This window comes from Amphibalanus amphitrite, unplaced genomic scaffold, assembly GCF_019059575.1.
Source record: "Amphibalanus amphitrite isolate SeventyFive unplaced genomic scaffold, NRLGWU_Aamphi_draft 001545F_arrow, whole genome shotgun sequence".
Lineage (NCBI taxonomy): Eukaryota > Metazoa > Arthropoda > Thecostraca > Balanomorpha > Balanidae > Amphibalanus > Amphibalanus amphitrite.
Genome location: NW_024883038.1, coordinates 89,933 through 105,261, shown reverse-complemented (window position 1 = coordinate 105,261; position 15,329 = coordinate 89,933). Strand labels below are relative to the sequence as shown.

Sequence of the window (15,329 nt, the reverse complement as noted above, 5' to 3'; positions counted from 1 at the left end):
AATTGGCACCAATTCGATATCAACAAAGTGGGACAAAATATCTTAGGTTTATTTGAATCCTTGCAAAAAAATGTACTTTCCCTCCAAAATATTGTATAAGCTGTAATCCAGGAGGCCATCGAATCACATACTTTGTAAATAGCGATTTTTTATTTTAGTACATGATTATTTGATACATTTAGTCAGAAAAATTGCGGCTCGGTATATTTCCAGTAATAAAATGTCAAAGGCTCCGCCCCGTGCCGACTGCGGGCCGCCGAACCCAGCCTGGACATCTCGACTGCGCTGCAGCACATTCCCCGCTGGTACACTGGGCCACCTAACCCGAGATGGGCCGACAGAACGTGAGACGGGCCGACCTAACCGGAGACCGGGCAGGCGAACCGGAATGGGTGGGAGGGGGAAAACAACAAAGTTGAACAAACTGATCCATTTCATGCACGAGAGCAACAGATGACTACAAGACATGTACGGTTCCAGTCGATGGTGTTTATACTTTATAGAATCTGTGCACTGTGCACCCCTAAAAAGAGAGGCGTAGATAATCGAAATAACACTGCATATTTGAAGTGATGTCGATTTATCGTAAAACTTACTTCCATCTTAGTCCGTTCTTGAGATCATTGCTTCACTAAATCCAAACAATGCGTAGCTGTGAAATCAGAGATGATCTCACACAATCTACATGTTCCCAAGACATGTGATCTATTTGGGGGTTGACGGGGGCGGGGGGGGGGGCTGGCGGAGGCTGATCGGTCGCTGCCTTCGATGATTGACTCCGCGGGGCGCACAGTCGGGGTGCCCACTATGCGGAACTCTGGTGCTCATACCACCTCGCTATTTTACGCGAAATTCGCGCGGGCGGGAGCTGCGGATATCCGCGCGGGGCGGCCGCGAAGGTAACTGTTGACTCATGCCACGCGCGCCGGCCCCACCCCGCCCCGCGTTATGGGACGCTCCAGTGCCCCAGGCGGAGGCTGGGAGGGTATTTAAGCTGTGGTGGCCAGCAGGGGGTACTGGAGTGTGGTGTAAAGTCCCACAGCCTACAGGGGACTGACGGCCGACCAAATGGCTATCTTCGCTCTCGGAACGGTAAGCGGATCAGTCTGCGCAGAGGCTTCTGATAGTTACATTGTTTTCGATGACGTAATTTCTTTATTATCTAAGTTCATGGAAATAAATTACAGTCGCGTTTTTTTTTCTTGCTGAAAGAATGCCGAACAAAAAATGGACGCATCTCACATACACATGAATATTTTACCGACAATTGAAGTTTTTAATCATTATTCTTACAGATAAAGCTATTTTTTCTATTTTTTAAAATACAAAGTAATGTACCTTGCAAAAAAAACAACAGTTATTCAAGATAATTCTACATATTCAAAAAAGCAAAACACATCTTCGCAATTGCTGGTAGACCATTAGCCTCTTGCAGCTACCCTTTGGCGAGGTCACGTTCACACAGCAGTACCGCCTGTTACAGCTGCTGCTGTCTGCCTTGGCGCTGACGTCCTGCAGCGCAAATGGCATATCCTACGGCAGGGGCTACGGCTACGTGGGTGAGTACAAAGTCGTCCACCGGCAGTGTATGAACGTGGCGCCTACTGCCTTGTAAGGCTTTTACTCGGATCGGCTATGAGTCGTTTTACGTTTTGTTATAATAATTCTAATAGCACTGGCCTACAAACCCCCTTCAAATAAAAAACTCGAATTCTTAACGAGTCTGCAAAACTATGTAGGTAAGCTACGTTACTATAAAAATAAATTTCATAAATTCATGACACTCTTAATCAACTTTTTCTTGGGCTGTCAGCTTTCACTTTCGGACGTGTCTATTTCTGGCCGGAATTCAATGGTATCATATGGATAAAGTAGAAATGTTAATAGCACCCAATCCTGAGAGCTTGCGGACTCAGCGTTCAGCGTTCACCCCGTGTCCGTCATCCGTGATGTGCAGTGTCAGCGGCGCGCCAAAACGTCCGGCTCAGCTGACCCCGTCGCGCCAAAACTGTCAGCGCGCCAGTGACGCAAGTCTGTGACATTTACCGGCAAAGTTCAGCAGGGCAGCCTTTCTGCGCTCGGCGACCAAGGTCGAGGCGCAGTTGGGTACATCGAGCTGCGCTACTGGACGATAGAAAACTGACGAAAATTGTGTCAGAACTCAGAATGTTATTTGCTTATGCCAAATCAAACCTTTTTTTTTACCAAATCAGCTCTGCCGAGCGATGAACAGAGATCGTGTTAAATAAAAAAATGGGCAAAACTAAAGTATCGATTCAGGTATGACAAGTCTCTAAGCCTAAGCATTAGGTAATGCGTTTGAAACAATCATTAGGTATTTAATTTTACGACAAAGATTTTAAAATGAGCATGAAGGTTACATTTTGCCAGAACTGACCACCTTTTTCCGTTCACAGGTGCTCCTCACAGGAGAGTTCTGGTAAAGGCGGTTCCAGTGAAACGGATTGCATATGGCCACAAGGTACGGAATCATCTGCAACGTTGTTCTGCATAAAAAAAAAACTATAAATCGTACCACACCCAGGCAGATCAAGTATTGACGGGTTCATTATTTGCTATTGCTTGCTGTTATTATTCCATGGATTTATCCTTTTTCATTTTTGATGCTTTATTCATAAATGCTATGGCTGAATCGAATTCACTCAATCGGCTGTTTACCAGATTACGTGAGTCGATAAATGTGTTTCACTTTTTGTATCGATTCGTTGAGCGTTCCAAACTTAATTATTTAGTGGTTCTGCCTTCACTTTTCCGATTACCTTACCCTTTATACAGTTGTTTTTATAATAGATTTTAACAGATTGTCGTTCATTCTGTTTTTTTTGCACCTCCACTAAACGTAAATTTACAGATACCTTTATTCATCAATTTCTAACCACCCCACTCTCCGTCTGTCCTGCAGCGCGGAGGTGTGTACCGCAGCGCGCACGACAGCTACGATGAGCGGGACGCCCTCCGCACCGCCGACTCGGACGTCCACCACCGCCTCGTCCACGCCAAACCCGTCCACAAAGTCGTCCACAAGGCCGTCCACGAGCCCGTCCACACGGCCGTCCACGAGCCCGTCCACAAGACCGTGTTCGTGCCGCCCTACCCACCGGTGAGTCGTAGATGCAGTCGAACTACGATATACGATATATTCAACGGTTGAACTATATAACTACGAGCTATTCAACGATTGCTAGATTTGGCATTGTGGTAGACTGAGAAATGAATAAGGCCGTGCTAGTATCAACTTGTCCGTCAATAAGCTACCAAAAGGCTAAGGGGCTCGTTCAAAAAGTTGCATTAGGCCCTCCTTACCGGGCCGTAAGTCACTCTATGCCAGAAAACAGGTCAAAAACAAATTGGTAGTCATTTTCGTCATGCTTTGTGAAGTCGTTTTATAGCTGCATGACGTGGCAGTTGCACGCTGATTGCTCTATATTTCTTCAATGCCCTTCATGCCCGCACGCAATCATTGATGACTATGACCTTAGCATTGGACGCCCTGACGTGTGACTTACGAGTCGAGAAGTGAAGCTCTGTTGACGGCGCAGGAAGTCGTTATGCTCGCCATTATGCTAACAATATGGAACGAACGAGTGATCATGACATTGGGCTTACCGGCTATCAGTTCAAGGAAATTCACTTTGGCGTCGCCGAGGCATGCATAATGTTTGGCAATGCATAACGTAAAAGTAATGGTACAGTAACTTGCCTTTGTCTCATTTTATTCTACATAAAAGTGAACAGGCCTACTTGCTTTTTTCTCATGTCAAGGAAAACATATTTATTTTGTGTACAACAATGGCATCAAGTGACGGACTTGTGACATGCAGCAATCAATTGGAAACTAACTCATTCTTTTCATGATGAAACGTTTGATCCAACCTTTCCTGCCATTTTGCATAGCATGCCATTGCGTTTGTCTTTTTCTCATCGTAATCCGATGCTCCGGACTCCGGAGGTCAGAATGTGTACTGTGCATTGTGCAGGCCGGCGCCGGGCAGTCTGTATCGACGTTGTGCTTTAGCTCTAGGTGCCCGTTTGGGATACCCGCTAGGTACCAGTTAATTATCATCGGAATAAACAAGGTAACACCTTCTCCCCTCAGGCGCCGGTTGAGAAGACCGTCCACGTGCCGCTGCACGCCGCCCACGACGAGCACGTGGCGCACGTGGCGCACGTGGAGCACGTGTCGTACCACTACGACCCGCACGTGGTGCCGGAGTGCGCTCTGGTCAACCACCTGGCCTACAACGTCACCGCCTGCCTCGACGACGCCGCCTACCCCACGTGAGTCGGGCGAGCAGGGATGAGACCTACATACGATTGAGGAAGGGATACGGCATTATTTATTTCATGTTTACCATTTATTCATGAACTGTTGTCTATTTACGCAGTGGAATCAGCATGAGAATTGAAGAGTATAGAAATAAAAACACTTAGGCTGAATTAACAAAGTGACTATTAAACGAAGTACATTGACGTTTTAACATGGAATCATTTAATGGAAAAATATGGTAACTAATGACTTGTAAAAGAAACATTTCGAAATTAGGAGTAGTCCTTACGTTTCAGGCTGTGCAAATTATAACGGACTTATTAAGATACCCATAAATATAACGGAAGGCTGAACCAACACCAAGCACAAATTCTCTAACGCTCAGCTGGACGAACGCATCTATGTTTTTGACATACATTCCCTGCGTCCTAGCGTTTCGCGTTCTGATGTGACCTTGTATCCCCGCAGTGACTACATCATCCACGAGCTGAAGAAGAACCCGGAGCTGACCGACCGACTGATGAGTGACGTCACCTACCAGTCAGCTGATAACCTCGTCGACGGTGAAGACTTACAATTTTACATATTATTTCTATGTTTCCATTATTGATCGAGCACATACCTACCTGTCCTGTCCTGTCATTTTTCTCTCAACCAATTTGTTTCCTCTAATAATTGAATTTTCCTCTATGGTTTTCAAAACGGCTATTGGAACGTGTCGTCCTATTTGACAATTGTTATGTTGCAATTGCTTTATATTTAATCTAAGCGTTTGTTGTATTTCATTTGTACCTATGCTTTAGCATGAAAATTGTTTCCAAGCTCTTTGAGGTCAGCTATTTCCTCCATCCTTTTATGCTTGTACTTAGCCTCACGGGCATATGATTAGTCTTAGCCTTATCCTGCACTCCGGTGAACTAAAAATCAACGCTCCCTTTACCCCTTTCCCAGGTCTGACTAAGGCGGAGGAGGAGAGCTACAGCCGCCAGCACTACTTCGGTCTGACCGACGGAGACCACCTGACGCACGCGTAAGTAAAGGGATTAGCCAACAGAGGTTATAAAAGAAAAGATTACATCGGATCGGGAGCAAGAGAACTATTAAACTGGGAAAGATAGCCCTGGCCAACAGGAGATACCGATGGGAAATGATAGAATGTAGGATGGGAGGCAGTGAGATCCGATCAAGATAGTCCTGCGGGCTTATCTCGCATCACAATTAAATTGACATGACATATTCGATATGCATGCTTCAAAAATCATATCGCGCTTGTCCAGACCTTCCTCTGTGTTCTTTCAGTGACGGCCACGCATACGGCGCCAGCTACCAGGAGCAGGGAGGCTACATCTGCCCCTCCGACATCTTCTACGGCCGGGTGAAGCGCGCCGTCAACACGTTCGGAGAGTGGAAGGTGATAGTCAACCTGCCCGATAACTTCCGCCACGACCCCAAGTACAAGAAGTATGTGCAGACCTCGCGACTCGAGAGCTGCGTGTAAGTATTGGTGGCGAGCTGTGGTCGAGAAGACCAGGGTTCAGACTTGAGAGCAGATTTGGGATAATAATTGGATTGATAGCCGTATGGAACTAAAACTGGGAACGAAAAGCGAAGCATATGGGATCTGTCATCTGGGGCCTCATAAAAGCTATGCAACTTGACAAAAATGAATTTTGTTTGGCATTGAAAAGAAATTGGCAGGATGAGAATTAGGTAATTAAATGGCGTCGGTAGAGGAATTTTCTACGATCCGGACTCCGGAGGTAAAGACAGGAACTTTGAGTATTACGACAAATCTGACATTTTCGCTGACAATGCACAGTCGAAATATGTTAAACATGCCCCGATTCTTCTCTCTTTGCGGCTAAATGGTAATCCAAGCAGCGATTTGGTGAAGGCATCAACACAATGCCCACATTTAACCCTCGCCGGCCGAGGGGGGGGGGCGGGTGCCGCCCCCCCCCATAGGGTTTTTTCGCGATAGCTCCGAACACGCTGGCGATAGAGAGCTGAAACTTGGCATACCTGACCTTTGATCCAAGCCGGATCTTTTGACACCAACCGCATTTTTGGGTCAGGTCAGGTCACTGACCTATGACGTCATAAGTGAACCTCTGCACGCTCTTCAGATGTCGCAACTTCGCAACGCCCTCACTGCCAGAGGAGATGTCACAGGGAAATGAAACTTGCAGGATCTAGTATCCATTATGAGTCCCACAACTTGTATATCTCGGATTTTTCCTAAAGGTCATATGAGGTCAGGTCATTTTCGTGACCTCACCATTATAAGTCAATGGGGAAAAATTCAAATTGCTATTCTGGCGCCGGGAACGATCTCCAACTATCTCAAGCACACAGAATCGTGATTTGATGCACTCCTTGCAAGGTTAGATGCGTCACTTTTACAATGTTGACCTTGCGTGACGTCATTTATGACGTCATCAAGGTCATATTAGTTTTTCGTCAATAACTCTTGTTCAAATTGAGCTAGCGAGTCGGGAAAGCCACTAATGGACTCCGGAAGACCTGCCGAATCGAATGATATGCGACACGACCTCTTTCGACCAACTTCGTGACCTGGGGGTGCTGACCTGACCTTGACCTGAGGTCAACACCCCAAGTTGACCTGACCCGGACAAAAAAGTATATCATTCGACGCGCCTGAGCGAGACGAACACGATGCTGCCAAAATCGGCGCTCTGCGGCCGTTTTTTGCGAAGTTATTCACCAAAAACTGAACCGTACCTTGGGGCACTTGACCTGACCTCAGAGGTCACCGGTTGACCTAGGACCTTAAAATCGGGTACCAATCTCTGCGTCTTGTAACGGCGCACACGCTCGTTTTTTCCGCGACGCGCTAGCTCCACCAGGGGCGAAACGGCGAGGGGGGGGTCGTACCCGCCCCCCCCCCCCTCGGCCGGCGCGTATGTAGAAAACCAATAGGTCCGGCGAGGGTTAACCCACCAGCTCCACAGTACGTAACCCCCACCCCTCCCGCGTTCCTGCAGGTACCCTGGCGCCGCGTGCAGCTTCGTAGACCACATCTTCCCGTCCGCCTGTCTGCAGAAGTACTCCTTCGTGCGCCTGGTGGCCTACAGTTACGACCGAGGCCTGCATGTGGACTCTTTCAAGCTGCCCTCGGCCTGCTCGTGTCACGTGTCGCCCCGGCCGGTGCCTTATTGAAGTGATGGAGGCCGGCGAACCAGCGGTGACCTGATCCGTGACTAGGGTTGGCTTCTTCAGTTGTGATTTGGCCCGTGTCTGAGGCTCAGGCCGGAATTTGACCCTAACTGTGGACTGATCGAAATCGATTGCTTTTGCCAGTCTTTGATGAGGATCTGAGGGCATTTTCCACGAAATTTGATACAAACTTCACTTTCAATGATAGCGGCGAGATTTGTGGACAGCCTTTTTTATAATTTATAGCTGTACCTGTGAGTGTACTTTCTGCGCTAGTAAGTTTCACTCGACACGTGAAAAAAAAACATTTAATACACTGAGCTACCGTAAGAAAGACTGCCTAGATAACAGAAAGTGGAAGTGTTATTATTAACTCTTGATAGCTCTCATGTATGCGTTTTTCTTTTTCGATGCGATTTTAATGCATTAACGTATTTATCACGAGTATGCAGTATGCTCAAATAAACTTGTCGCTTGATCAAATTCTTATTTAGAAACCGAGAAGAGGTTTGACACATGTTCTCACTTATGTTGTGTGAAATAAAGATACTCATCATTCCAGTGCTGTTGCGGTTTTATGGCGTTGAGTATTCCACATAGTTATTGCAGTTATCTCCCGCTCAACATTTTGAGCGAAGTATTTCTATTGTGAGAGGCGAGCTCCAGCCTTCCAGGCTTGAGAGCCTGCCTCCGCCTATGGCGGCCGCCGTCACGTGACCTGCGCCTCGGAGGTCGCGGGGCGCCGCCCGCTGGCGGCCAGTCTTTGCTCGGTGAGTGACGCGCGCGGATCTCACACTGGTGGCAGCGTAGTGAACGGTGCATCGCCGGTGATTGGACGTGCGTACTCGGTGAACAGACGCACTGTGTGGAGTGTGGACATTGATTATGGCAGAACGAGGCTCGGACAAGCTGGTGTGGGGGGAAGGAGAGACGATACAGGATTATTTGCGGCGCGTGGATGCCTATGCGCTGTTGGGGGATGAAAAGAAGACCATCGGGAAGACTCTTCTGGGACTCGGTCATCGCATCAGCGTCATCGACTCGCTCAGCGATACGGACAAGAGCTCTGTGACGAATCTGAAGGCAGCCCTGCTGAGAGAGTTCGGCGACACAACCCAACAGAGCCAGCGGCAGTTCCTGACCAGACGGAAGCGGGACGGTGAGACGTACGGCATGTTTCTCTCAGCGCTTCGAGTACTGTTTCAATCTGCCTATGCATCGAGCCCAGGTCAGTCCAACACCGATGAGAATTCGGCAGTGGGGATGGCTCTGATTAAGTCGACGTTCCTGTCGGGTATTGATAGCGGGGTGGCTGGGCAGCTCCGTCTACAGTTCCCAGACGCTAATATCCAAGATTTGCCAACCCATGCGAGGGCAATTGAGGAGGCTATGGGGCTGCGGAAGGGAAAAGCGGACGTTTGTCAGGTTGCCGAGCAGTCTGGGAAGCCGGACCAGATTGCTGCGCTTCGCTCCGAGGTGCAAACCCTGACAGAGGCTGTCAACGCCATGCGCTTCGTCGATGCTGGTCGGGGCCGCGCGGCTGTGCCGGTGCTCGGACGCGGCGGCGGCGCTGAGCCGGGTCGCGGTGGAGCGGCCCGGCGTGGGTCACGTGTCCCGCTCGGGGCGCCGCCGGCCGCCCCTGTCTGGACAGCGGCTGGGCGCAGTGGCGCGCACAGGGTCGGGACCTGGGAGGTCGGCCACGGCGGAGCGGGGCGGGGATGTGACACTGACGCACGGGGAGTCACGTGCTGGACGTGTGGCGAGCCAGGTCACGTGCAAAGGTGGTGCACGCGCGCGCCTCTGGCAAGGGGCCGCGGACGGCCAGCGCCCCTGGTATGCTGGGCGTGTGGCGAATTCGGGCACACCCGCTACCAGTGCTCTACAACATATTTAAACTGAGAAGGGTCGCTGCCACGGAGCGAGCGGCGGCCTCTGGGACAATGGAAGCTCCCCTAAGGACGTCGAACACGCTACACGTACGGGGAAAAATTGGGAAGCTGGACTGCACGTGGATGGTGGACACGGGCGCGTCAGCCACCTGTGTGTCAGCCTCCCTGCCGGGGATTCAGGCGATGCACCACGAACCCGCTGATGTTAGACTCGTGGCCGCCAACGGCTCGCCGCTGGTGTGTCTGGGTGCGTTATGGACTGACGTAATGTTAGGACCAGGACTGATTCGGCACGGCATTAAGGTGTGGGTTGTCGAGGATTTGTCAGCTCCTGGTATTTTGGGAAATGATGTACTTCAGAAGTTCGGGCAGTTTTCAGTTGATTTTGAGGCTCGTGTGTTGGAGCTTGCAGGCCACCGGCTGCCGTTGGAGGCGCGCGCCAGTGGAGCGCCGGTGCACTCTGTGCAGGTGCGTCTGGGACACGACTGCCTTCTGGAGCCGCACTCTGAGCGGGTGGTGGAGGTCAGTGCCGTGGACTTCGGCGCGAATGAGCGGGACGTTGTCTTTGAACCAGACGCTGCAAGCAGCCTACGTTTGGGAGTAACGCTACCGCCCACAGTAGTTCGGTCCGGTCCTATGAACAGAATGCCTCTGTTGGTATCAAACCGTGGTAATCAGTCAGTTCGCCTATACGGTAACATGACGCTGGGGGAAGTCACAGCTATCCAGGTGACCGAGGGTGAGCAGAGTCTGAGGGCCTGTCGACCCGGACCAGCGCAAGTTGACCTTAGCAGCGCGGAGATAAACGAACAAGAGAAGAGAAGTGTTGAGAAGCTGTTCAGCAGATATCGAGACACGTTTGCAAATAACGATGACGAACTGGGCAAGACACATCTCAGGGAATTCAGGATTGTGACAGGGGACTGTCCGCCTGTCGCTGTTCCAGCCCGGCGCACTCCATACCATTTGCGTGAAGAAGTTGCGATTCAGATACGGAAAATGGAACGGCAGGGTGTCATTCAGAAGTCCAACTCGCCTTGGTCAGCTCCACTGCTACTGGTAAAAAAGGGTGACGGCAATTATCGGTTTGCCATCGACTATCGCGCTCTCAATGCAAAAACGGCAACAGAAGTGGCATACCTCCCAACAGTACGCGAATGTTTGGACAGCCTAGCCGGTTCAAGATTGTACACAACTCTGGATCTGAATTCAGCGTATTGGCAGGTTCCCATCGTACCGGAAGATCGTAAAAAGACTGCATTCTGCACGGAAACAGACCACTGGGAATTTCTAGTCATGCCATATGGATTGAAGAATGCGCCGAGCTGCTTCACAAGGCTCATTGCTGATGCACTGCGGGGTCTGTTGGGTAACGGAGTGACGGCCTATCTGGACGATATCATTATCGGTGGCAAATCTTTTCAGGAGCACCTGTCGCTGTTGGAAGCGGTGCTGGAACGACTGAAGCAGGCTGGGTTGACGGTGAAAAGTAAGAAGGTGGTTGCCTGTCGGCGGAAGCTCCGTTTCCTCGGGCATCTGGTTGGTGATGGAGTGGAGCCGGACCCGGAAAAGGTGGCGGTAATCAGATCCTGGCCCAGACCTACGTCCACGAAGGAGTTGCGCTCATTCCTCGGTCTCTGTGCTTACTATAACGACTTCGTCCCTGACCTTCAACGGGTAGCAGCGCCGCTGCACAGGATTTCGGGAAAGGCGAAGTTTACATGGGATGCCGAGCGCGAAGCGGCATTTGAAGGCTTGAAGAGGGCCCTCAGCGAGACCACCACTCTACAGTTCCCGAACATGCAGAAGGAGTTTGAGGTCAGTACAGACGCCTCGGATACAGGCTTGGGATGTGTTCTTTCTCAGAGAGACGATTTGGGTAGGGACAGACCAGTCTGCTTTGCATCGAAAGCGTTTACTGACAACGAGAAGAACTGGCACATTCGTGATAAAGAGGCCTTTGCTTTCGTGGTTGCGTTGCGGAAATTCCGACCGTACCTCCTTGGAAAAAAGTTCAAATGGTTTACAGACAATCGAAGCTTGACGTGGCTACATAACACAAGAGATCCTCGAGGCCGCTACGCTCGGTGGCTTGAAGAAATTCAAGAGTTCGATTTTGACGTGGAATATCGCAGAGGGGCAAGCAACTCACATGCTGATGCCATATCCAGATTACGTGTCTGTGTCACACAGGAACATGAACCACGAACTCTGAGCATGGTGAACGAAGTCGACATGGTCTCGGCTCAACAAGAGGACTTGTGTTTGAAGAAGCTGTACAGTGAGATCAGGCTAAAGCGCACCAATGGACCAGAGACGGTGAAGTGGAGGAAATTGGGCTGGGAACCGAAAATCGAACCGGGAAGCGGCCTGTTGGTGGCTACGAGGAAGCAGAAGGAAATGCTTATTGTTCCTGAAAAGTTCATTTCGCTGGCTCTTCGTCTTAAGCATGATGATGCTGGACACTTCGGAGCGAAAAGGACTGGGGTGCTGCTACGACAGGCTGGTTACGGCTGGCTAACGATGAAGGAAGACGTGAAGCACTACTGCCGCAGCTGCGTTACGTGCGCTAAGGCCAACGACCCCCACCGAAGGTACCGCGCTCCGCTGTCGGCAACAACCCAGCCAACCGAGGCCTGGCAGCACGTGTCATTGGACCTGATGGGACCGATCGGCGTCACACCCACCGCCCGAGGTAATCGGTTTATTCTTGTGGCACTGGATCTGCTCACTAAAGGGGTTGAGTTAGTCGCGATTCCTGATAAATCCGCCAAAACGGTGGCTGAAGCGCTGGTTGAGAATGTTTTCTATAGACACGGGCTGCCTGAATCTCTGCTGACTGATCGTGGTCTGGAAGTCGACAACCAGTACTTTCTGACACTGGCACGAGCGGTCGGCATTGACCGGAAGAGAATCAGTGCGTTTCACCCACAGAGCAATGGTGCTGTAGAGCGGTGTAACCAAACGCTGGGATCGCTGCTCCGAAGAATGGCCCAGGAAAAAGTAGGTGACTGGGATGATCACCTGTCGCTGGTTCGGTTTCAGTATATGACAGCTGAGCACAGGGCAACCGGACATTCGCCTTTCTATCTCCAGTTTGGCCGTGAGCCCCGTACACCGCGCCTGGCTGAGAGGGTGGAGCCGACCGGACGGCCGCCGGACGCCAACTCATGGGTTGAACGACTGACAAAGGAGCTGAAGGCAGCTCACGCCACTGTAGTGGAACGGGAAGAGAGGACGAAACGGCGGCGTCAGGAGCTCAGTAGCCGGAATGCGCACGCCGCCCGGTACAAGAAAGGGGACCTGGTGTTCCAGCGATGTCCTCCAAAGCCGGGTCGACCGGGGAAGCTGCAGCCCCGCTGGGACGGTCCGTACATCGGAGCTATCGTCGTCAGCGTCGGACGAATCGGACGAGGAAGCCGAGGCAGCATCTGGTGTCCCACCTCCCCGTCGGGGCAGCCGGCAACGCAAGCCGGCGTCCAGATGGCCGGAGGGCCAGTGGACGCAGTAAGACCGGCGGCTCCGGGGGGGGGGGGGAGGAAGAGGACGGAAAGAGGAAAATCTACGAGGAGGGGAAGGTGTGAGAGGCGAGCTCCAGCCTTCCAGGCTTGAGAGCCTGCCTCCGCCTATGGCGGCCGCCGTCACGTGACCTGCGCCTCGGAGGTCGCGGGGCGCCGCCCGCTGGCGGCCAGTCTTTGCTCGGTGAGTGACGCGCGCGGATCTCACACTATGTAATTTCAAGTTACATCCCCCGTATAGTTGGGCGGATGCTATAGTTGACGTTTTTCAACGGTCCTACGATAAACTAACAGATATTTGATGAATATTCAAGACAAAGCATGCATGTTACCTAACTTCTCATTGGGCCTCTCCGGTTCAGCGATTGCTCTGCGATCGATATTTTCCGATAATCCTCATCTCATACGGGTTGTCTCAGCTCACTCAGTGACAAACGACAGGCAGCCGACTAAACATGAAAGCTCACCGATAACTTGAACTAATTGTATCGATAGTACATGAACCTCCAGGCTCCACGAATCAAACTATAAAAACAGTTACATTTAAGGCGTAACGGTTTCGTCTATTGACTTCTTCAGCGCCGTATGCCTGGAGGTTCATGTACTATCGATACAATACTTGTCCATTTATAACTACAATTGTCGAACTTGAACTAAATGTTAAAATGCTTTGTCGTTTCATGCAGCGCCTGCGAGTCGCCAAATACGGCGGACTGGTGACGAGATAAAGAAGAACACCTATCAGTTCTGTTGGTACGGCTCACTCACGACCCCGGTGGCGGGCGACTCGGTCGGTCTGATCTTCATCTCCACGGCCTTCAGCGAGGCGTCCTGCAGCCACTCCGGCCACACCACGCCGTACAGGCTGCTGGAGTTGACCGGCGTCAGGTACGGCCCGTTGAGGTTGCTGTGGGGACAGGCGCCGTACCACCACCCTGCTTCCCACAGCGTGGCGCAGTGGTCCTCGCTGCCGTCCTGGTCCCGGTCCCTCGTGGAGAACTTGTGACCCGAGCTGCCGGAGAGACTGTCCCCGGCGTCACCCGAGTAGCCCGACGCGGTCAGACGGTAGCCGTCCGTCACCCCCGACACTAGGAAGGTGCTGTACGTCGCCGTCTTCGTCTCGCCGTCTGCGCTCTCCAGTTCGACTCTCAGCTCGTAGTGGCGACCCTGGATGGCCGTCAGGCGGTAGAGGTTCTCGTTGCCCCACCAGAACTCTCCCAGCACTGCGCCGAAGCCGCGGCCGTAAGCCTCCCAGCCGAGATTGAAGTCAGTCCTGGGGCGAATGTCGGCGCGGCGCTGGATGATCGTCCACCGTCCTCCGGCGGTACTGAGGTCGCAGTAGGCCGGCACCGCGCGGTTCGGACTCGGCCACAGCAGGTAGACGCCGCTCCTCGCCGAGTCGGGGAGGTCACTGCAATCGCGAGGGGTCAGCAGTGCCGTCAGCAACTGCGACTGCATGTCCACCAGCTGGGAGAACATGGTGTCCGATCCGACGTCCAGCTGGTTCTGCAGCTGCGTCTGGGTGTCCTGCAGACGCGCCGATAGGTCAGTGTTCTGCTGGGTCAGAGCCGTCTGGACGTCACGAATCTGTGACGTCATCTGAGGAGTGACGTCATTCACCTGCGCTCCGAGACGCTGGATGCGAGTCATCAGTCGAGTCTCGAGTCGATCCAGCTGCGCCTCGAGGTCGGTTTGGACGGCTTCCAGCTGCGAGGTCAGCTCTGTCTTCATCGTGTTCAGTGAAGCACCAAGGATGTCAACAATACCTTCAGCTGCTGCTCGGATATTCCTGTCGATGGCGGCTGCGAAGTCACCATCGTCAACTCCTTCGTTGCCGCCATCTGATGTTGAATAACCGACGAGGGCGGAGCTACGACACGCCAAGGCGCACACCACAGTCACAGTTACAGACCAATAGGCTGAAGAACCCATGCTGAAGCTCAAAACTTCAGATACATGGAAACTTCTCACACTAGAGCCACGTCACTGGTGGACTCGGATCACTGCCTTCCCTGTCTGACTGCTTTCTGAAGGGATTGTCGAGACTCGGTCCCCAAGTAGGAGCGATGACTGCGGAGACTCACTGACTGACTCTCTCCGGTCGGGCAGCCCGGGCTAACTGAGACCGACTCCGTCTCTGTTTGTTGATAAGTGGTGAGGAGAGCAGAGGCTTGGATGTTGATGTTAGGTGGTGGGAACGACAGACGCCAGCATCGATGATTAATGGTCTCGGGGCCTCAATGTGTATCATCCTACCGCGTGTTTAGAGATTGCTTACTAAGTCGAGAAAGGGAGGGAGAAAACAGGAGTGATAGGCAAAATTTACCTACGCCTTACAAGCTAGTGCGAATCATTCGAGGAATAGTTTGAAAATTTGGTTTACATATATGTAGGTCCGTAATTGGATAGGTAGGTATGACTATGGGCGGCCGACAGACTAGCCCGCGGCATTTCTGC

At 51.7% G+C, this 15,329-nt stretch overlaps 2 protein-coding genes across 2 annotated transcripts; one reads left to right on the top strand and one right to left on the bottom strand.

Annotated features, from left to right (window-relative positions):
- Positions 1–1,011: 1,011 nt before the first annotated feature.
- Positions 1,012–8,020, top strand: LOC122373745. Its single transcript, XM_043352098.1, has 9 exons — positions 1,012–1,092; positions 1,484–1,559; positions 2,418–2,482; positions 2,924–3,121; positions 4,118–4,299; positions 4,757–4,851; positions 5,240–5,318; positions 5,588–5,782; positions 7,294–8,020. Exons 1-9 carry the CDS (start codon positions 1,069–1,071, stop codon positions 7,466–7,468), a joined length of 1,089 nt encoding a protein of 362 aa, XP_043208033.1. The 5' UTR covers positions 1,012–1,068; the 3' UTR covers positions 7,469–8,020.
- LOC122373744 (fibrinogen-like protein 1) lies at positions 7,877–14,982 on the bottom strand. The gene has a single exon (XM_043352097.1). The coding sequence runs from the start codon at positions 14,802–14,804 to the stop codon at positions 13,614–13,616; it is 1,191 nt and encodes a 396-aa protein (XP_043208032.1). The 5' UTR covers positions 14,805–14,982; the 3' UTR covers positions 7,877–13,613.
- Between the last annotated feature and the right edge of the window lie 347 nt (positions 14,983–15,329).

Excerpts from the sequence above, each read along its gene's own strand:
- LOC122373744 (XM_043352097.1), bottom strand. The coding sequence starts at position 14,804 with ATGGGTTCTTCAGCCTATTGGTCTGTAACTGTGACTGTGGTGTGCGCC.
- LOC122373745 (XM_043352098.1), top strand. The coding sequence starts at position 1,069 with ATGGCTATCTTCGCTCTCGGAACG. Across the intron at positions 1,093-1,483 it reads CTATCTTCGCTCTCGGAACG|CTGCTGCTGTCTGCCTTGGC; the intron begins GTAAGCGGATCA and ends CGCCTGTTACAG. Across the intron at positions 4,852-5,239 it reads AGCTGATAACCTCGTCGACG|GTCTGACTAAGGCGGAGGAG; the intron begins GTGAAGACTTAC and ends CCCCTTTCCCAG.